We start from the raw sequence: 22,053 nt of genomic DNA, 5'->3' as shown, positions 1-22,053 counted from the left end.
TAGATAAAGTCTTTAAAAAAAAAAAAAAAGGAGAATGGATAAATTATGACACATCCAAATAAAAAATACTAAGTATCAAAAGGAAAAAACACGAGTAAATCTCAAACCATGTTGAACACCATGTTGAATGTTTAAAAGACACCAGACACACAGAAGAGCACACATCATATGATCTCATTTTCAATACAAAGCCTATAAATATACCTATGGTGGGAGAAAGGGGAAGGGTGGTTTGGAGAGGGCAGAAAGAAAGCATCTGGGATGATCAAAGTGCTTGGTATTTTCCTTCAGATGTGATAACATGAGTATATACAACTGTCAAAATCAGTCTAACTGAACACTTAATACATGGGTGTTTGTGCATAAATTATACCTCAAGTTTAAAAAACAAGCTAAGTGAGGCACCTGGGTGGCTTAGTCAATTAAGCATCTGATTATTGACTTCGACTCAGGTCATGATCTCAGGGTCCTGAGATCAAGCACCATGTCGGGTTCTGCACTTACTGGGGAGTATGCTTGAGATTCTCCTGTCACTGTCCCACTCTGCCCCCCAGACCAAGCTCACACACGCTCTCTCTCAAATAAATAAATCTTAAAAAAAAAAAAAAAGCTGAGTATTAAAAAATTAAAATTAGAAAAATTTATATTATTGGACTGTGGTTAGAAGTGGACATATATTTTGTTTTTAATTTAAGGGAGAGAAAGAGAATGAATGATCCCAGGAATTTAAGATTATTTATTTATTGAGGAGGAAGGGCAGAGGGAGAGAGAATCTCAAGCACACTCCCCGCTGAGGAGTGGAGGCCAACAATGCACGGCTTGATCTCCTGACCCCGAGATCATGACCTGAGCCAAAATCAAGAGTTAGATGCTTAACCAACTAAGCCACCCAGGTGCCCCAAAATGCACCACTTTTATTTCTTTATTTAAATTCCATAGTACATTAGTTTCAGATGAAGTGTTCAATAATTCATCAGTTGCATATAGCACCCAGTGTTCATCACATCACGTGCCATCCTTAATGCCCATCACTCAGTTATCCATCCCCCTGCCCACCTCCCCTCCAGCAACCCTCAATTCTTTCCTATAGTTAAGTCTCTCACGGTTTTTGTCCCTCTCTGAAGACTTCCCGTTCACTTTTCCCTCCTTTCCCCTATGATCCTCTATGCTGTTTCTTATATTCCACATATGAGTGAAACCATGTAATTGTCATTCTGATTGACTTATTTCGCTCCAGGTCCATGCACATCCGTGTAATTAAATTGTAAGTATTCATCCTTTCTGATGACTAATATTCCATTGTGTGTGTGTATGTATATGTGTGTGTATACGTATACAAACAACACACACACATACACATATATATATATATATATACACACCACATCTTCATCCATTCATCATCTGTCAGTGGACATCTCAGCTCATTCCACAGTTTCGCTATTGCGGACATTGCTGCTATAAACGTTGAGGTGCAGGTGCCCCTTCAGATCACTACATTTGTATCATTGGGATAAATACCTAGTAGTGCAATTGCTTAGTTGTAGGGTAGCTGTACGTTTAACTTTTGAGGAACCTCCACACTGTTTTCCAGAGTGACTGTACCAGCTTGCAATCCCACCAACAGTGTAAAAGGGTTGCCCTTTCTCCGCATCCCTGCCATTTGTTGTTTCCTGTCTTGTTAATTTTAGCCATTCTAACTGGTGTCAGGTGGTATATTATTGTGGTATTGATTTGTATTTCCCTGAGGCTGAGTGATGTTGAGCATTTTTTCATGTGTCTGCTGGCCGTTTGGATGTCTTCCTCGGAGAGAAGTCTGTTCACATCTTCTGCCCATTTCTTAACTGGATTATTTGTTTTTTGGGTGTTGAGTTTGGTAAGTTCTTTATAGATCTTGGATACTAGCCCATTATCTGATTATGTCATTTGCAAATACCTTCTCCCATTCCGTAGGTTGCCTTTTAGTTTTGTCAACTGTTTCCTTTGCTGTGCAGCTTTTTATCTTGATGAAATAGGTTATTTTTGCTTTTGTTTGCTTGCCTTTGGAGACATGTCTAACAAGTTGCTGCAGCCGAGGTTGAACAGGTTGCTGCCTGGTGTTCTCCTCTACGATTCTGATAGATTCGTGTCTCACAGTTAGGCCTTTCATCCATTTTGAGTTTATCTTTGTGTATGGTGCAAGAAAATGGTCCAATTTCCCCAGCACCATTTATTGAAGAGACTGTCCTTTTTCCACTGGATAGTCTTTCCTGTTTTGTCAAAGATAAGCTGAGGGCCCATTTTGGGATTCTCTATTCCACTCCACTGATCTATGTGTCTGTTTTTCTGACAGTGCCATGCTGTCTTGATAGTCACAGCTTTGCAATATAAGCCTGAAGTCCGGCATTGTGAGCCCACCAGTTTTGGTTTTCTTTTTCAACATTCCTCTGGCTATTCAGGGTCTTTTCTGGTTCCATACAAATTTTAGGATTTTTTTTTCCAACTCTGTGAAAAATGTTGATGGCATTTTGATAGGGATTGCACTGAATGTGTAGACTGCTCCAGGTAGCACAGACATTTTAACAATATTTATTCTTCCAATCTATAAGCACGGAATGTTCTTCCATTTTTTTGTGTCTTCCTCAATTTCTTTCACAAGTGTTCTGTAGTTTTTTCAGTACAGATCATTTGCCTCTTTGGTTAGGTTTATTCCTAGGTATCTTATGGGTTTCGGTGGAATGTAAATGGGATTGATTCCTTAACTCCTCTTTTTTTTTTAATTTATTTGACAGAGAGAGACACAGCGAGAGAGGGAACACAAGCAGGGGGAGTGGGAGAGGGAGAAGCAAGCCTCCCGCTGAGCAGGGAGCCCGATGAGGGCTCAATCCCAGGACCCTGCGATCATGACCCGAGCTGAAGGCAGAAGCCTAACAACTGCGCCACCCAGGTGCCCTTAACTCCTCTTTTCTTCTGTCTCATTGTTAGTGTATAAAAATGCAACTGATTTCTGTGCATTGATTTATATCCTGCCATGTTACTGAATTCCCATATGAGTTCTAGCAATTTTGGGGTGGAGTCTTTTGGGTTTCCCACATAAAGTATCATGTTATCTTGGAAGAGTGAGTGAGTGACTTCTTTGCCAATTTGAATGCTTTTTAATTCTTTCTGTTGTCTGATTACTGTGGTTAGGACTTCTAGTACTGTAGTGAACAACAGTGGTGAGAGTGGGCATTGCTGACATGTTCCTGACCTCAGGGGAAAAGCTCTGTTTTTCCCCATCGAGAATATTTGCTGTGGGTTTTTCATAGATAGCTTTTATGATATTGAGGTATATACCCTCTATCCCTAAACTGTAAAGAGTTTTAATCAAGAAAGGATGCTGTATTTTGTCAAATGCTTTTTCTGCATCAATTGAGAGAATCATACGGTTCTTGTCCTTTCTTTTACTGATGTGATATATATCACATTGATTTGTGAATGATGAACCACCCTTGCAGCACAGGAATAAATTCGACTTGGTCATGGTGAATAATCCTTTTAATGTATGTTGGATCCTACTGGCTAGTATTTTGGTGAGAATTGTGGCATCCATGTTCATCAGGGATATTGGTCTGTAATTAGTGGGGGTCTGGTTTTAGGATCAAGGTAATACTGGCCTCATAGAATGAGTATTGAAGTTCCTTCCATTTCTATTTTTTTGGAACAGTTTCAGAAAAACAGGTATCAATTTTTCTTTAAATGTTTGGTAGAATTCCCCTGGGAAGCCATCCAGCCCTGGACTCTTGTTGGGAGAGTTTTGATGATTGATTCAATTTATTTGCTGGTTATGGGTCTGTTCAGGTTTTCTATTTCTTAATTAAGCTTCAGTTTTGGTAGTTTATATGTTTCTAGGAATGCATCTATTTCTTCCAGATTACCTAATTTGTTGGCATTTAGTTGCTCATAATATGGTCTTAAAATTGTTATTTCCTTGGTGTTGGCTGTGATCTCTTTTTCATTCATGAGTTTATTAATTTGCATCCTTTCTCTTTTCTTTTTGATAAGTCTGGCTAGGGGTTTATTGATTTTAGTTAAGTCAAAGAGCCAGCTTCTAGTTTCACTGACCTGTTCTACTGTTCCTTTGGTTTCTATTTCATTGATTTCTGCTCTAATCTTTATTATTTCTGTTCTCCTGCTTGGTTTAGGCTTTATTGGCTATTCTTTCTCCAGCTCCTTTAAGTTGTAAGGTTAGCTTGTGTATTTGAGATAGAAATAATTTTTTGAGAACAGCTTATATTACTATGTACTTCCCTCTTAGGACTGATTGCCTTTGCTGCATCCCAAAGGTTTTGAACAGCTGTGTTTTCATTTTCATTTGTTTCCATGAATTTTAAAATTCTTTATTTTCCTGGTCGACCCATTCATTAATAAGATGCTAACTTCCAAGTGTTTGAACTCCTTCCAAATTTCCCTTTGTGACTGAGTTCAAGTTTCAAAGCATTGTGGTCTGAAAATATGCAAGGAATAATCCCAGTCTTTTGGTACCACTTGAGACCTGATTAGTGACCCAAGGTGTTGCTCATGTGCTCATGATCTCTCCTCTTTCATTCATGATTAATTTGGATCCTTTCTCTTTTCTTTTTGATAAGTCTGGCTAGGTGTTTATCGATCTTATTAATCCTTTCAAATAACCAGCTCATAGTTTCAGTGATCTACTGGTTTTTTTTTTCATTTATATATCATTGATTTCTGTTCTGATCTTTATTATTTCTCTTCTGCTGGATTTAGGCGTTATTTGCTGTTCTTTTTCCAGCTCCTTTAGGTGTAAGGTTAGGTTATGTATTGGAGACTTTTCTTCTTTCTTAAGGAAGGACTGTATATATATTTCCCACTTAAGACCACCTTTGCTGCATCCCAAAGGTTTTGGACTGTCGTGCTTTCATTTTCATTTGCTCCTATGTATATTTTAATTCTTCTTTAATTTCCTGGTTGACCCATTCATTCTTTAGAGGGACGTTCTTTAATCTCCATGTATTTATGTTCCTTCCAAATTTCTTCTTGTGGTTGACTTCAAGTTTCACAGCACTGTGGTCTGAAAATATGCAGGAAATAATCCCATTTTTTTGGTGCCAGTTCAGACTTGATTTGTGACCCAATATGTGATCTGTTTTGGAGAATGTTCCATGTGGACTTGAGAAGAATGTATATCCTGTTGCTTCAGGATGGAATGCTCCTTAGCTATCTGTGAGGTCCATCTAGTCCGGTGTGTCATTCAAAGCCCTTGTTTCCCTATCGATCTTCTGCTTAGATGATCTGTCCATCGTTGTGAGTGGAGTGTTGAAGTCCCCTAGTATTATTGCATTATTATCAATGTGTTTCTTTAATGTGGTTATTAATTGGTTTATATAACTGGCTGCTCCCAAATTAGGAGGATACATATTTATAATTTTTAGATCTTCTTGTTGGATAGACCCTTTAAGTATGATACAGTGTCCCTCTTCATTCCTTACTATAGTCTTTGGTTTAAAATCTAATTTGTCTGACATGAGGATTGTTATCCCAGCTTTCTTTTGAGGTCCATTAGCATGATAAATGGTTCTCTACCCCCTCACTTTCAATATGGAGGTGTCTTTAGGTCTAAAATGAGCCTCAGCCTATGATGGGTCTTGCTTTTTTATCCACTCTGTTACCCTGTGTCTTCTGATTGGAGCATATAGTCCATTTACATTCAGAGTGACTATTGAAAGATATGAATTTAGTGCCATTGTATTACCTGTGAAGTCCCTGTTTCTGTAGACTGTCTCTGTTTCTTTCTGGTGTGTGTTACTCTTGGGCTCTCTCTGTGCTTACAGGATCCCCTTTAGTGTTTCTTGCAGGGCTGGTTTAGTGATCACAAATTATTTTCTGTTTTCCTGGAAGCTCTTTAATCTCTCCCTCCATTATGAATGGCAGCCTTGCTGGATAAAGTATTGCTGTATGTTTTTCTCATTTAGTACCCTGAATATATCATGCCAGCCCTTTCTGGTCTGCCAGGTCTCTGTAGATAGTCCTGCTGCCAGTTTAGCGTTTCTACCATTGTAGGTTAAGGAGCTCTTGTCTCGAGCTGCTTTCAGGATTTTCTCTTTATCTTTAAAATCTGCAAGCTTCACTATTATATGTCCGGGTGTTGATCTATTTTTACTGATTTTGAGGGGTGTTCTCTCTACCTCTTGGACTTGAATACCTGTTTCCTTCCCCAGGTTAGGGAAATTCTCAGCTACAATTTTCTCAAATATACCTTCTGTCCCTCTCTCTCTTCTTCCTCTGGGACCCCAATAATTCTAATATGGTTTTATTTTATGGTATTGCTGATTTCTCGAAGCCTCCCCTCAGGGTCCATTTAGTTGTTTTTCTCTCTTCTCCTCAGCTTCCTTCCTTTACAGCATCTTGTCTTCTATGTCACTAACTCTCTCTTCTGTCTCATTTACCCTAGCTGTTAGAGCATCTATTTGCAGATTAGACTGCATCTCAGTTGAACCATTTTTAATTTCAGTCTGATTAGATATTACTTCTGCTCTAAGAGATTTTCTAGTGTCTTTTATGCTTTTTTTCAGGGCCCAGCTAGTAAATTTATAACCCTTAACCTGAATTGCAGCTCTGACATTTTATGTATGTCCATATTGATTAGATGTGTGGCAGAGAGTATTACCTCTGGTTCTTTCCTTTGTTTTGAATTCCTCCTTCTAGGCATTTTGCCCAGCGAAGAATGGATGAATAAGAGAACAAGAGCAAAAATATCAAACACAATCCAAGCGAAATACAGAACAGACAAATCCGAAGAGGTTAGAAACCAAAAAAAGGAAAGAAAAAGAAACAAAAGAAAGGAAAAAAAGAGAGAATATAATCTCCCAGGTGGACAAAACAGGGTGATCCATGTGGTCCTGGGAATATTTTGGTCTGTCAGAAGACACTAAATCCCAAAATTGTAAAGAAAGCCAAGACTTATATATGTATATACAAAAATAAAATTGAATACAGTGAAAGCCCAAAATGAAGAATATATCTATAAAATGCAAATGTAAAAATGAAAGTTAAAAAAAAAACTTAAAGAGAGCTGATAAAATAAAAAATTGAAAAGAAAAAAAGGAAAATTTTAAAATGAAAGATAATAGAATCATGAGAAAAAACCTCGAATCCTATATAATATTTTCCCCTGGTGCTGGAGTTTTGCAATTCTGTGTGCGTGGTAAACTTGGTAATCCCCTGATGTTCCAGCTGGTCTCCTGGAGGAGGGGCCTGCTGTGCTGATTCTCAGGTGTCTCTGCCTGGGCGGAGTTGTACCTTCCCTTGCAAGGGGGCCCGGCTCAGTCAGTGTAAGCTGCTGCTTCAGATTGTTCTATGTGGCTTTTGTTCCCTGAAGGCTTTCCCTGCTGCTTTAAAGGATGAAAATAAAAATGGCCGCACCTCATCCCCAGCCCCAGAGGTGAAAGATCACCATCCCCTCTCTTCAGTAAACCCTCAGGGAAAAGCAGTCTTCAATTTTGTGTGCCCCAAACTTTGCAGACTCTTGTGGTGTACACCTGTGTGGATCCTCAGAGGTGGGAGGAGGGTTGCCTTGGGCTTGCAGCTTGCAGGGCCCCCACACGGACAGCAGTCGCCCCATCGTGTCCTGGTTCACAGTTAATGGCAAACCAAGCTGAGAGTCCATTCCCGGGCTCGCTGACCGTAGCAGGTTTCCCCGCTCCAAAGCTTGGGAATTCTGCCAGCTCAGGCACCCCTGTTCTTTCTGAGACCCCGGGGATCCCGAGACCATACTGTCCCACCTCGGATTCTGCCCCACTTTGCCACCTGAGCACCTTTCAGGCAGGGATGTCCCTCACAGAAGCAGACTTCTACAAGTTCTGATTTTGCACTCTGCTGCTATTATCACTTTCCGGTAGCCAGCATATGGAGACTCCCTCCCCCCACCATTTATCATCTTCTGATATATCCCCTCAGATTCACTTCTCCACATCTGCCTTGCATAAAGTGGTCACTTTTCTATTTGTAGAATTCCACCAATTCTTTTCTTACATCTCAGGTTGAATTCACACGTGTTCAAAATGATTTGAAAGTTAGCTAGCTAAATTCAAAGGACCAGATGAAACGAGGTCCCCTACTCTTCCTCCATCTTGCCTCCCTCTCTGTGCCAGTTTTAAATGATGCTTTTTTTGAGCCACAAGAAAGAAATCCCCCTTTTCTACAAGGATCAAGTTAATCTAGAGGTCCTTCTTAGAACTGTTATGTACTTGCCTAGGTTCGCTCCCCAAAATGCCCGGCATGGCATTCATTATGAAGATGCTGATAAAGATACTACTGCCCAAAATGTCACAAAGTCCTATGTAGCACAGCGGGTACAACCCCAGATCTGGCTGAGTCCTGACTCCTTTGCCCAAACCAGGCACCTCCCAGGTCAGCTACTTTCTGTCTGAAGAGTGAAAAGATCCTCCAAAGTTTTACTGTACTATTCTGAAATTCATTTTAACTGTTATGTGAACTGTAAGTAAAAATAACAAATAGCCACTCTGCTCAGGTGTAGTGCTTCCATCACCAGGATTGGTCACAAGTATGCCCACCACACATTAGCATTTCATTGATCCCAATACGATAAATTGATTTAGAAAAAGCAGCTGCCTGAGGAAGTGAAAACATACAAGCAATGAAAATTCATGACCTGGAGAAAAAAGAGCCTCTAAAAAGCCTATCACTATTCCTAATAAGAAAGTTAAAGACCATTTTGTCACTGTTCAAACTGCAGAAAGAGCTTGGAGCTTGGACTGCATACAAAATGGAAGCTGCCAACCTGAACAAGCTTCCAGAAATACAGTATAAAACCAAAACAAGATCTAGGCATATAACCCTTCACAGAGAGATTCTCTGATTCAGAAGCACTGTTTTGACCAACCACATCCACTAAAAAAGGTGAAGTCCTTCACTCACAACCAATGAATGGTCAACCTACAATGCCTTTCATTTCTTCTAATGGAGGCCTGAGGCTACTGCTGCAGAAATCCCTCCAGCTGGCCCTAGGTCTCTTACTCATCTGAAGATGTCTTGTAACACCTGCCTGTATGTATGCTTTGTTAAAGATGATAAGATGACTCCAAGAAGCTCCTATGTATGTGCACCTGTCAGAATGCAATGGAATGGTACACTTAAAATGTATGCATCTCGTTTGTCAATTTCACCTAAAAAAAAAAAAAACCAAAACTAAAATAGAATTGCAAATACTAATGATAAGCACAGTGAACCAAATGGGGTGAAGTGTATTAATGTCAACTTACTTTGAAACACATCAAAAAACATGAGGCACTGCAGGTAGAGGGAAGGATACATATGTGATACAAGTAAAATGTTAATTTTCAAAATTGATTTTAGGGGTGCCTGCCTAGCTGTGGGTGGAACATATGATTCTTGAGCTCCAGCTTAAGAGTTCAAGCCCCACACAGGGGGTAGAAATTACTTAAATAAATAAAACTTAAAAAAAAAAAATAAAAGGTTTTAAAAGGTTTAATTGTAGGGGTGCTGGGGTGGCTAAGTCAGTTAAGTATCTGACTCTTGATTTCAAGCTCAGGTCATGAGCTCGAGGTCGTGAGAACAAGCCCTGTATGGGGCTCTGCACTAGGTATGGAGCCTGCTTGCCTGCTTAAGATTCTCTCCCCTCCCCACCATCGTGCACACTCTTAAAACAACAACAAAAAAGTTTAATTGTAGAATCTTGGCAGTCTACATGTAGATGTTCGCTGTGAACGTTTTTTCAGTTTCTCTGTATACTGAAAATATTCACAATAAAAATGTTGGAAAAACGGTCACCCACTATTATTACTAATGACAGCAATGATTTTTTTAAGATTTATTTATTTATATGGGAGAGAGGCAGGGAGTATGAGGGGGGTGGCAGAGGGAGAGGCAGTGAGAATCTTAGGCAGACTCTGTGCTGAGCACAGAGCCTGACACGGGTCTCCATCTCATGATCCTGAGATCACCACGTGAACGGAAACCAAGAGTCGGAAGCTCAACAGATTGGAGAATAACCCCAGGGTAAGGCGTAATCTAGGATACCAGGTCCAGGGAAGACAAAGCAGTGCCCCAGCAATGATTTTTAATATATGTTATCTTACTGCATATTTTTTAACTGTGAGCTATGCCCTAATACTAAACCAGAAAATTTACTTTTTTCTTGTATAGGTACTTTCTAACCAACACTCAAGACAAATCGGTTTCAAGGAAAACAAACATGTCCCCTGTCAGTTAAAACTGAGTGTGCCGGGCATCTGGGTGGCTCAGTCGGTTAAGCATCTGCCTTCGGCTCGGGTCATGTTCCCAGGTTCCTGGGATCCAGTCCCACGTCGGGCTCCCTGCTCAGTGGGGAGCCTGCTTCTCCTTCTCCTCCCTGCTCATGCTGTCTCTATCTCTGGCTCTCTCTCAAATGAATAAATAAAATCTTTAAAAAACAAAAAAACTGAGTGTGTGCCAGGCATCTTCCTTTTTTTGTTTGTTTTATATAGCACTAGCTCCAATGTTATCACACAGGAACACCTCAACAGGAAACTTAAAATGCATACACACACACCTCTCATAGTATCCAAAACTGACAAGGCCTCTCTAAAACTTATTAACCATTCACAATACAAAACCAAATACTGGGGCGCCTGGGTGGCTCAGGTGGCTAAGCGTCAGCCTTCAGCTCAGGTCATGATCTCTGGGTCCTGAGATCGAGCCCCACATTAGGCTCCCTGCTCAGTGGGAAAGTCCGCCTCTCCCCCTACTCATGCTCTCTCTCAAATAAATAAAATTAAAAAAAAAAACAAAACCCACACATTCACTGCACAGTCTTTTAAAAACAGTAATAGCTTTCCAGATTGTCCTTTCCTAAAAAGACCATCCATTCCAATGCAACACAGACAACAAAATGATTAGAACCTTTCTCCTTTCCCTCTCACCAAAAAAGTGAGTCACCGTTGGTTGACTTCCCTCAGGGAAAAGTTCATGTCTAGGGCCACTGTTCTTAGACTGCTAACTGTGAGGTGCCAAAAGCTTTTTATATTCAAATAGATCACATTTCTTCCAAAAGTACTGTATACTGCACAAGATTTTACATTAAGTTTCTCAGCATAATAGTTAGAAAATTCAGAACAATAGGGGCACCTGGCATGCAATTCTTGATCTCGGGGTCATGAGTTCAAGCCCCATGTTGGGTGTAGAGATTACTTAAATAAATAAAAACTTAGAAAAAAATATATTTAAAAAGAAAAAAAAAGAAAATTCAGAACATAAAATGTATGTGAAAAGGAAAGACCTGCACCAAGACACAGCTCAAGAAATTTCAAAACACTGGAGACAAAAATACTACAGATTACCATAGAGAAACCCAGCTTACAGTCAATCAAGCATCAGCAAGGTATCACAATTCTCAGCAGCAACAATGGAAGCTGGAAAACAAACAATGTCCTCAAAATTCTGGGGGAAATAATTGCTAGCCTAGACTTCTATAACCAAACTACTCAAGTATGAGTGCAGAACAAAATGGTTTCAGACATGAAAAATCTCAAAATTGTGACTCTCCTGTACTACTGGGAGACTACTGAAGGAGATCCTCCACTGAAACCAAAAGGTAAACTAAGAAAGACAAGGAATTGAACAGAAGGGAAAGGTTTAAGAAATCCCTGAGCTGGGGGCGCCTGGGTGGCTCAGTCGTTAAGCGTCTGCCTTCGGCTCAGGTCGTGATCCCACATCGGGCTCCCTGCTCCGCGGGGAAGCCTGCTTCTCCCCTCCTTCTCCCCCTGCTTGTGTTCCCTCTCTCGCTATGTCTCTCTCTGTCAAATAAATAAATAAAATCTTTAAAAAGAAATCCCTGAGCTGTTGGAGAAGAATGACCCCAGAGTAAGGCATAATCTAGGATACCAGGTCCAGGGAAGACAAAGCAGTTGCAGAAGAAAATAGCCACACCTTCACTGAAGGATGCTCACAGGGTCACAGTAACAGGGATAGGAAGGAGGGAGGTTACCTTTAAACTAAGTGCATGTAAACCTTTAATTTAAACGAGAGAAAACAGATCCCATGACCCCACAACCTGGTAACATTCTAAGGCTTTTCTCTCCTATGTGACTGCCATAAGTGAAGTTTATTTTTTTAAACAAACCTGGGGTCTTACTTCATGGACATAATTCAAATATTCCCCAATTTATTCTCCATCCAGCCCTGCATGGCAACAACCAAGGAAGCTATTTCATCACCCTTTAACATTTCTCTCCCTTTAAAATGTATGCTGGTGGGTAGGGGGGAGAGGTTAAATAGTTCACGGGTATTAAGGAGGGCACTTGTGTTGAAGCACCGGGTGTTATATGTAGGTGATGAATCACTAAATTCTACACCCAAAACTGGTATTACACTGTATGTTAACTGGAATTTTAAAACTTGGAAAGAAAAAAGATAAATACCCCCCCAAATGCACGTTAATGTAGTGTTTAAATCATTTTTTAAATAGAGTTTACTACAAAGAACTGAATGTTTTCTTGAGGACTTCAGATGATCATTGCAAATATTATTATAGATACTCACGACTGTAAATGGGAGAAGAGAAGCCTGAATGTGCAGCCTCAGGACCATGAGAGCCTGATTGTGTGCATGCTGCCTGCCAGAATCCTCAAATAACACAGCTGCAGGAATATGTTAATTCATTATACAAATGCCAAAAATGAAATAAAATAACTTTCCCAGGAGTGACACAGCTATGATTTGAGCCACATCTAGCAAACTCCACACCCCAAACTCTTTCCAATATATTGCTCTGATTCCAAAAAAAGACAGCCCACTCATGTTGCACAGGTACTCAGCCTACTACACTTGTTCATGAGGATGAAATAAATGACACTTCCATCAGAGTAATGGAATCTTTCAGCAAAAGACATGATATCTCATCACAAGGTTCTCTAAACCCTCACTGTGTCACACTTAGAAGAGCTAAGAAATAAGCAGTATTAGGATTGCCCAAGTGCTTTAAAAGCCAATCTCCATGAACACACCACCTGTACTAAACATCAGCTTTGTCCACAAATCTGGTGCTGAGAGAACCAGAAGGCAGATTGAGAAAGCAGCAGAAATGGGAGACAAACTTCTTTTTGCTTAACCTTTTTATAGTGACAACTCTGGCTTGCTCATCAGGTAAGATAAAAAAGCCCACTGAAAAGGAAAATTTTAAAATTCACAATATGAAACAATGAGCAGATCCCAGAAAAAGATGGGAGCACAGCTGTGGCCCAGACTCAAATCAGGTGGCTAAAATCACTGGGGGACGTTGGTGGAACCTTCAAAGTGCTTTTATTTTCTCATTTGCAAATTTCATATACATCTTTATCCCCAGTCTCTTCCCAGCTTATTTTTTATTCTCAGCTTCTTCTGTCGTTTACAAATTTCACATACATCTTTATTACCAGCTTTCTCTAAAAATCAGAGGGTCTGACAATACTGGGCCAGCAGTCAGGCAGTTGACAACTCTCTGCCATCTATCAGTGGATGCCCCTTTGTACAAAGCAGGCCCTCTTGGCAGCCACCATCCCCAATAATCCCATTACTCAACACCTGCCTGGTTCAGCTTCTTGGTTACAACAGCAACTTGAGAGCAGTCTTAGAAAAGTAGCAAGAAATGACTCATCTCCCAAAGAGAAGATGGATGACACCGGTTCTACAGGTTCACCTGAGGCACCCCCAAAGGAGGAAGCTAACCAGACCTAAAAACACCAAGCTTCCTCTTGGGGGAGCATTGTACATTCTGGGCAAGGATAACAGCTTTGCCAGCCTCAAACAAGCCTGAGGCTCTTTTTGTAAAAGAATATAAAAGAATTGGAAGCTTTTGGTATTTTTTTTTTTTTTAAGATTTATTTACTTGAGAGAGAGAGAGAACACATGAGCATGCACGGGGGACAGGGAAGCAGGACAGAAGAGAATCCCAAGCAGACTCTGTGTTGAGCGCAGAGCCTGATGCAGGGCTTGATCCCACAACCCTGAGATCACAACCTGAGCCAAAACCAAGAGTTGGACACTTAACTGACAGCGCCAGCCAGGCACCCCGCTTTTACTACAATTTTACATTAACTTGTTGTACTCCAAGAAGAAAATGAATATAGGTGAGCTACCATGGAAAATTCTACAATGTGCCATTTTATGGTGATCCGCTAACAACTAATTCTTAAGCAGAAAAATGAACTTCAATTTATTCCTCCCATCAAATACAAAAACTAAACCAAAATGGGCAACAGACTTAAATGTAAAAGCCAAAACTATAAACTAGAAGAAAACAGGAGAACATCTTTGTGATTAGGGTTAGGCAAATATTTCTTAGAAATAACACCAAACACATGACCCATAAATGAACAAAACGATAATCTGAAAATCATTAAATTTAAAAACTCTTGCTCTTAGGGCGCCTGGCTGGCTCAGTTGGTGGAGCAAACGACTCTTGATCTTGGAATTGGAAGTTCAAGCCCTATGCTGGGTGTAGAGATTACTTACAAATAATCTTAAAAAAAAAAAAAATAGAATAAATAAAAAAATAAAAACTCTTGCTCTTCGGGGCACCTGGGTGGCTCAGTCGTTAAGCGTCTGCCTTCGGCTCAGGTCATGATCCCAGGGTCCTGGGATTGAGCCCCACATCGGGCTGCCTGCTCCACGGGAAGCCTGCTTCTCCCTCTCCCACTCCCCCTGCTTGTGTTCCCTCTCTCGCTGTTTCTGTCAAATAAATAAAATCTTAAAAAAAAAAACACACACAAAAAAACTCTTGCTCTTCTAAAGACACTGTTAAGAAAATGAAAAAAGCCACAGACTGGGAGAAAATAGCTGCAAATCATCTGTAAAACAAGTCTCAAACTGAACAATAAGAAAACAAACTCAAAAACTGACATACAATAAAGATGTACACACTTAACCAAAGACGTTACAGATGGCAAATAAGCACATGAAAAGATGCTCAACATTATTAGTCATTAGGTTAAGTTCAAATTAAAACTGAAATGAGACATTACTACACACCCCCTAGAATGGCTAAAATTAAACAGAATGACTATACCAAGTGTTGACATGGAGGTAAAGGAACTGGAACTCTCATACACTGTGGATGGAAACATAAAATGGTACAACCACTTTGGAAGACAGTTTGGCAATTTTTTACAAAGTTAAATATACACTTGCTTTGAGAACCAGCCACTCCCCTCCTTTGTATTTACTCAAGAGAAATGAAGCATATATCCACACAGACTTGTACAGAGGTATTCACAGCAGTTTCATCTTTAACAGCCCCAAACTGCAAATAATCCATTCGTTCATCAACTGGCAAATGGGTAAGCAAATTGTGGTATTTGCAAACAATGGAACCCCACAATAAAAAGGAACCAATTACTGATAAACACTATGACATGGATGTTAATTACGTTGAATGAAAGCAGTCTGAAAAAGAAGAGTACATTCCATAGGATTCATTTATACAAAATTTTAGAAAATAAAGCAATCTACAGTGAGAGAAAACAGATCAGTGATTTCCTGGATATCCTGGTGGAGATTACAAAGGGGCAGGAGAAAACTTTTAGTGATGAGAGCTATGTTTACTCCCAACTGTGAAGGTGATACATATGTGAGGTTTATACACATTATATCAAAAATTATCTAACTATACACTTTAAATATGTACAATTTACTGCATGTCATCTACACCTCAAGAGAACTACTTTTAAAAAGTTAAACAACCTGAGAAGTTTTACAAAAAGAGATGGGTGGTGCCATTTAGCTGTTGAAGAATCCAGTAAGGTATAGTGAAAAGAAGGGCCATATGCACCCCAATGTTAGCAGCAATGTCCACAACAGCCAAACTGTGGAAAGAGCCGAGATGCCCTTCAACAGACGAATGGATAAAGACATGGTCCATATATACAATGGAATATTACTCAGCCATCAGAAAGGATGAATACCCAACTTTTACATCAACATGGATGAGACTGGAGAAGATTATGCTAAGTGAAATAAGTCAAGCAGAGAAAGTCAATTACATATCGTTTTACTTATTTGTGGAATATAAGGCATAGCATGAGGACATTAGGAGAAGGAAGGGAAAAATGAAGGTGGGGAAATCGGAGGGGGGGACGAACCATGAGAGACTATGGACTCTGAGAAACAAACTGAGGGTTTCACAGGGGACGGGGTGGGGGATGGGTTAGCCCAGTGATGGGTATTAAGGAGGGCACGTATTGCATGGAGCACTAGGTGTTATATGAAAACAATGAATCATGGAACACTACATCAAACACTAAACATAATAAAATAAAATTAAATTAAAAAAAAAATCCAGTAAGTAACGTAATATTGCTGATCCCAGGGAAGGGATTTCCATAACTGATCCCAAAAGATAGGCATTTGTAGCAGGTACTCTAGGCCAGGTGGGAGAGAAAGAAAGAAAGTAAAAGCTGGCAAAAACATAAAACAAAAATATTTTGGAAAGAATTGGCCAATGTGGCAAAGAACTAGATTTTTAAAGTTGAGAGTCTCGCCTTTACAGTCACAGGAAACCTTCATCTGAGAACACTACTCTGGTGTAAGCAGGGAGGGAACATGAACCAGAGGTGAAAAGGCTTGGGAGCAGGATGAGCAAGCCAAGGTCTTTGTCTGGGTGTGAGCTACAAGCTGAACAAATGCAGTCAGAGTAGGCATAGAAAAGGAGAAAGAGACAGAAGGGTCACAGAAGGAAGAATTTTATGATTAGCAAAATACGGAGAATTCAGGGAAAGGACACTACTCCTATCTCCTTTTCTGTCAAAGTTAACTGTGTGAGGCTAGGGGTTTCAAGGTGAAAAAAGTGAAGCACCCCAGCAGATCCATGAGGCCAAGACTTGAGGTCAGTGTGGGCCACCACTGCTGCAGGAGAATCACAAAGTCCAGTGTCAGTGAGTAAAGCCTGGAACAAGCCCACACCAAAGTACAAACTCACAGAGGAAAGTCCCACTCTCTTTACAAAGTTCAGACCCAAACCAAGTTAACTTTCAACTGTATCACTGATTTCTAAAATCTAAAAATATTCTCATGCATATGAAATAAGACTCTGTTTTAAAACCATAAAAGGGACAGCATAGGGAATATAGTCAGTGGTACTGTAATAGGGTTGTCTGGTGACAGATGGTAGCTACACTTGTGGTACGAATAGCATAAAGTACATCTGTAGAATCACTATGCTGTACACCTGAAACTAATGTAACATTATCACCCACACTTGAAAGAAAAAATAACAGAACTATAACCAGAGTGCTAAAACACTGGAGAGAAATCAGTCATCTCTAAAAACGTTAGCAACATGGAAATTCCACCTATTAACTAGGCAAAATGATCTTTAATTTCTAGTAATCAACACTATTTCATAAATACGTGTCCTGGCACTAGTCACCTGTAACAATGTATGATTAGAATAAAGATCTATGTTGTGGAAGAACATCAGAAATGCAGCGTCTGAAGTTTTACATGCAATAAGAATAAAGTTTTTATCACACTCATCAACAAGGCTGAACTTATGAACCAAGAAATCAATTCAAACCCAAATCCCAATTCTATAACCACACTTCTCAAAACCTACCCACTTACATTCTCCCCCAGCCACGCAGACAAAGCACTTCTGCCAGCCAGCACATATACACTGCATACCTGTTTGGAAGGTGGGATTCGCTCCAGGGTACATGTTGGGGGAGTAGGCAGGAGCTGCGGCTGCATAGCCCATGGGGAAACCAGCTGGAGAAAAAGAACAATGGGATATCACCACCTGAAGGAGTAACATAATGTTACAACCATGGCTCCCACAGACCCAGTCATTCTTACCTTCTTCATCAAACTCCACAGACTGACTTAAGGAGTCCAACAGTATTACATATGATAAGCAGTTTGTCACTAGTTGTCTCCTTTCCTCAGAATTGGGATGGGTCACAGATATCCATTTACAGATGAAGAGATAAAGAAGATGTGGTATATATATACAATGGAATATTACTGAGCCATAAGAAAGAATGAAATCTTACCATTTCCAACAATGTGCATGGAACATCGGTATTATGCTAAGCGAAGTAAGTCAACCAGAGAAAGACAAATACCATATGATTTCATTCACATATGGAATTTAAGAAACAGATGAACGTAAGGGGAAAGAAAGGGAAAATAAAATAAAATAAAAACAGAGAGAGAGACAAACCATAAGAGACTCTTAACTACAAGGAACAAACTGAGGGTTGCTGGGGGGCAAGTAGGTGGGGGGGTGATGGGCATTAAGGAGGGCACTTGATGTAATGAGCACTGGGTGTTATATGCAACCAATGAATCACTAAACTCTACCCTGAAACTAATAATATACCGTATGATAACTTGAATTTAAATTTAAAAAAAATTTGGAATGGATCACGAACATAATCAAGTCTTTTAAACCTGTAAGTAAATGCTTACAACTTCCTACAACTGAAAAAATACGCCAGAAAACTGAGAACGTCAAAAAATAAAACAAAAAAACAAACCTAAGCTGAAGTCAGGAAACTCCTAATACTTCTGGCAGTTTTATTGTAGATTTTCATCACATAATTTATTACTTAGCAACAGTAATAAGAATGCTAAGAAACTGTGCGGTGAAGGGGCCATTAACTGGCACCACTGACACACGGAAATGGGAAAAATCCAATCTCACAACCCTCTTGCAAGCAACCTAATCTTTATTAATATAAATGAGGAATCCTTAATAACACTAAACCATAACCACTACTAATTCATGTGAATACAACAAAAACATCAACTAAGACAGTGTTACAGTCAAAATCCTGGCTACCAGCCATCCACCAGCAAAAGGGCCTCAGTTACCTGCTCCTGGCCTCCTCGGAGCCTAGGGACCCCTGTAAGGCCCATGCCCAGGCCTTCCCCTGACCTGTCTGGTTCACAGTTCAAAATGCTCCATTCATGTGACAGCTAGAGCATTAGAATCTACTTCCTTATATTCAGGGCACAGAGCCAACAAAGATGACCCACATTCCCTAGTCTTTACTACTGTCACAAACTAGTTGTGAAAGCCTGTTAACTTCTCTTTCCCTCTTTCCCCTCACCTATAAATAAAGTTGAAATGGAAAGGCAGACTTCAAAAGACACTGTTGAGGACACTTAGGGATATCTCAGGTACTGTGGTGGTTGAGAGTAACCGAAGTGAAAAAAACGTAAGGGTAGTAGGATAACATAAAGGAGAAAACGGAGTAGAGTTCAGAGTAGAATTCTAAAGGTCATCTTTGTGGGTCTGGATGTCATTTGTAAAGGTTTTGGATAAGGTGCCTTACAGGAATCCCTGCAGTCTCCAGCACAGCTTGGATGACCTTGCTCTGCTGCACCTCCTGCTCCAGCTGTCCTGTAGGTTCCATGGGCTCCTCCAAGGGCAGGGACAGAAGTGTTCAGTCCCACTGCTCCCAAGGAATCCCTACTTGCAAGTGCCCAGTTTTCACCTCATATACAAATCCTCTGCTTCGGAGTCGCCTTCTTCTTTCTCAAGACTGAACCTCCCCTACCTCAGCAGAAGCTATTTTGAGTTTCCTTCCTATATTATTATTTTCCTTTTTGTCCAATTACTTAGAGAACTGTGAGGGGATCAAATGCTTACCAGATTCTCTCATTGTGAACATCAAGGACAGATTCCACTTGAAAGAGACCTAAAATGGCTATTTTTAAAAGACCAAGAAGGTGGTTTTCAATCTGTGTTCTATGAACCCTGAGCATTTCCTTAGAGGCCTCAACTGTGAGCAGCAGGAGGCCAAGCAGGCTCTGGAGCCTGCCCGAAATTCACCCTGGGAAATGCTCTAACTCATCTTAGTACTAAGGAACCACTTACAAATCCTTTCTAAGGTTTCATTGTTAAAAACAAAGTTTACGGGGTGTCTGGGTGGCTCAGATGTTAAGCGTCTGCCTTCGGCTCAGGTCATGGTCCCAGGGTCCTGGGATCGAGCCCCACATCGGGCTCCCTGCTCAGCAGGAAGCCTGCTTCTCCCTCTCCCACTCCCCCTGCTTGTGTTCCCCCTCTCGCTGTGTCTCTCTGTCAAATAAATAAATAAAATCTTAAAAAAAAAAAAAAAGTTTAAAATACTACTGACCTAGGCTTCTGCAACAATTCCCTCAAAATCCAAACGTCCTCATCTCTCCATAAATTCTACCAATAAATCCTCCGGGGCATTGTCTGCCTCTGTACTTGTCTTGTGTCTAAGAGCTCCTGAAACACTACTATTATGTTTGCTTGGCCCTTCCTATCCTAACCTTCCTAACAGTGAGTTAACATGCTCTAAAATGAAAAAGAAAAGCCACATAACAAGTATTTAAAACAGCATTAATTAACCACCAGCAACAGGACATCCCTGCTTCTATGCCTGCGCACAGAAGTATACCACCCTCACACACCACTCACACACCACCAAATCCCACACATACACTACCACCCTGACCCAGAAGCCCAGCACAGTTGACCTTCCACCCTGGCCATATAAAACACCCACACGGAAACCCTTGAAAGGACTATCTCCCTGGACCCTCACAAACACTATTTTAACTGGTTGTAGCATCTTCTGTTTCTTCATTTTTCAAGAAAATTCTAACCTGCAGGGCTCCAATCAACAAGGTTGAGAAGCACTATTCCTTCCTATCCCTGTCAATCTTTCTGGCCACAGCACTGTCTTCCTAAAAATGTCCCTCACAGCAAGTACTGTGGACTGTTTCCTTCAACATCTGGTCTAGCTCCCTTCTAGGACAGAAACTCTGGAAAGCTAGAAACTACACTGCCCAGAAGCCCCTCTTATAAGAGACTGTACGTGATCCCAAATCCTAACCACTTTTATGAGATTAATCACTTCATGAAAATAAAAAACTTCAAAACAGAAGATACCATAAGCTAAGTAAAAAAAAAAAAAAGAAAGAAAGAAAAAATACTTGCAAATTATACAGACAAAAACTTAATACATACAAAAATACAAAAACTTAATAATATAAATAACTCTTAAAACTAAAAAAAAAAAAACCACCAATAGAAAAAAAAAATCAGTAGAAGGACATGGACAGAACTGCCAACTACTACACTGATCCCATTTCTAACATCAGATTGGCAAAACTCCAAAAGCTGAAAACACACTTTGTTGGCAAGACTATGGGGAAACCATTGCCTCACACACTTCTGGTAGGAATACAAAACAGTAAAAATCCTATGGAGGGGAAATCAGAAGCATCTTAAAAATAACGTATGCATTTACACTCTCACCCAGCAATCCCATCTCAAAGAACCCACTCTGAAGATAATTTCCACAATCAACATAAGCTGCAATATTACTGGAATACTGAAATACTTCAAACAACACATCTATCCAAAAATTGGTTGAATAAACTATGGAAACGCCACATGATGCAGGTTACACAGCAGTACTGTGCAAAATGTAAAAAAGAACAAGAGGCAAACCTTTGTAAACTGAGATGGAATGATTCTAGAATATATTGAGTTGACAAAGCAAAGCGAACATCACCACCTGAATCTCTATTCCAGGGAAGAAGCCCCTGTTCAGCCACGAATAGTATGTGGGTGGACAGCCTCTGGCAGCAGCACCTCCAAAGGCCACTTCTGCCTAATGAGGGCCTCCTCTAACCTCCAATCCTTCCCTCACAGCTCCCCCATGAGCTGGTTAAGAATTCAGCAAAGTGTAGCACAGTCCTGAGGCTCCCCCTACCTGATTCTGCATCCTCTTCATTAGATCTTTCACAAATGTTCCCCCAAAATGCCTTCTTCCCTAATTTCATCTCCGTGTCCATTACCTTTTGTGTTAACAAAAGAGAAATTAGAGTACATGGACAAATTGGAGTGTGGCCACGATATGAACTGAGTATTTGTGTCTCCTCCAAAATTTATGTGTTGAAATTCTAACCCCCCAAATGTGACAGTATTTGAAGATACTCAATTATGGTAATCATTTCACAGTGTATACATATATTAAATTATCACATAAACCTTAAAAAAAAAAAAAACTTGTACAACCTAAATACATATAATTTGTACTTGTC

At 40.2% G+C, this 22,053-nt stretch overlaps 1 protein-coding gene across 3 annotated transcripts in view; it reads right to left on the bottom strand.

Annotated features, from left to right (window-relative positions):
• The window catches only part of FAM168B (family with sequence similarity 168 member B), a 42,641-nt gene that overhangs the window by 11,755 nt on the left and 8,833 nt on the right, over nucleotides 1–22,053 (bottom strand). For all 3 annotated transcript variants that reach the window (XM_081814683.1, XM_081814681.1, XM_081814684.1), the window contains exon 3: nucleotides 17,653–17,736. In XM_081814683.1, coding sequence (XP_081670809.1) covers nucleotides 17,653–17,736 — 84 coding nt within the window. The remainder of the gene's footprint in view (nucleotides 1–17,652; nucleotides 17,737–22,053) is intronic.

Source organism: Leptonychotes weddellii, chromosome 3 (genome assembly GCF_054177405.1).
Source record: "Leptonychotes weddellii isolate Sample4059 chromosome 3, ASM5417740v2, whole genome shotgun sequence".
Lineage (NCBI taxonomy): Eukaryota > Metazoa > Chordata > Mammalia > Carnivora > Phocidae > Leptonychotes > Leptonychotes weddellii.
The sequence above is the reverse complement of the archived record's forward strand: the minus strand, read 5'-3'. Positions and strand labels throughout refer to the sequence as shown.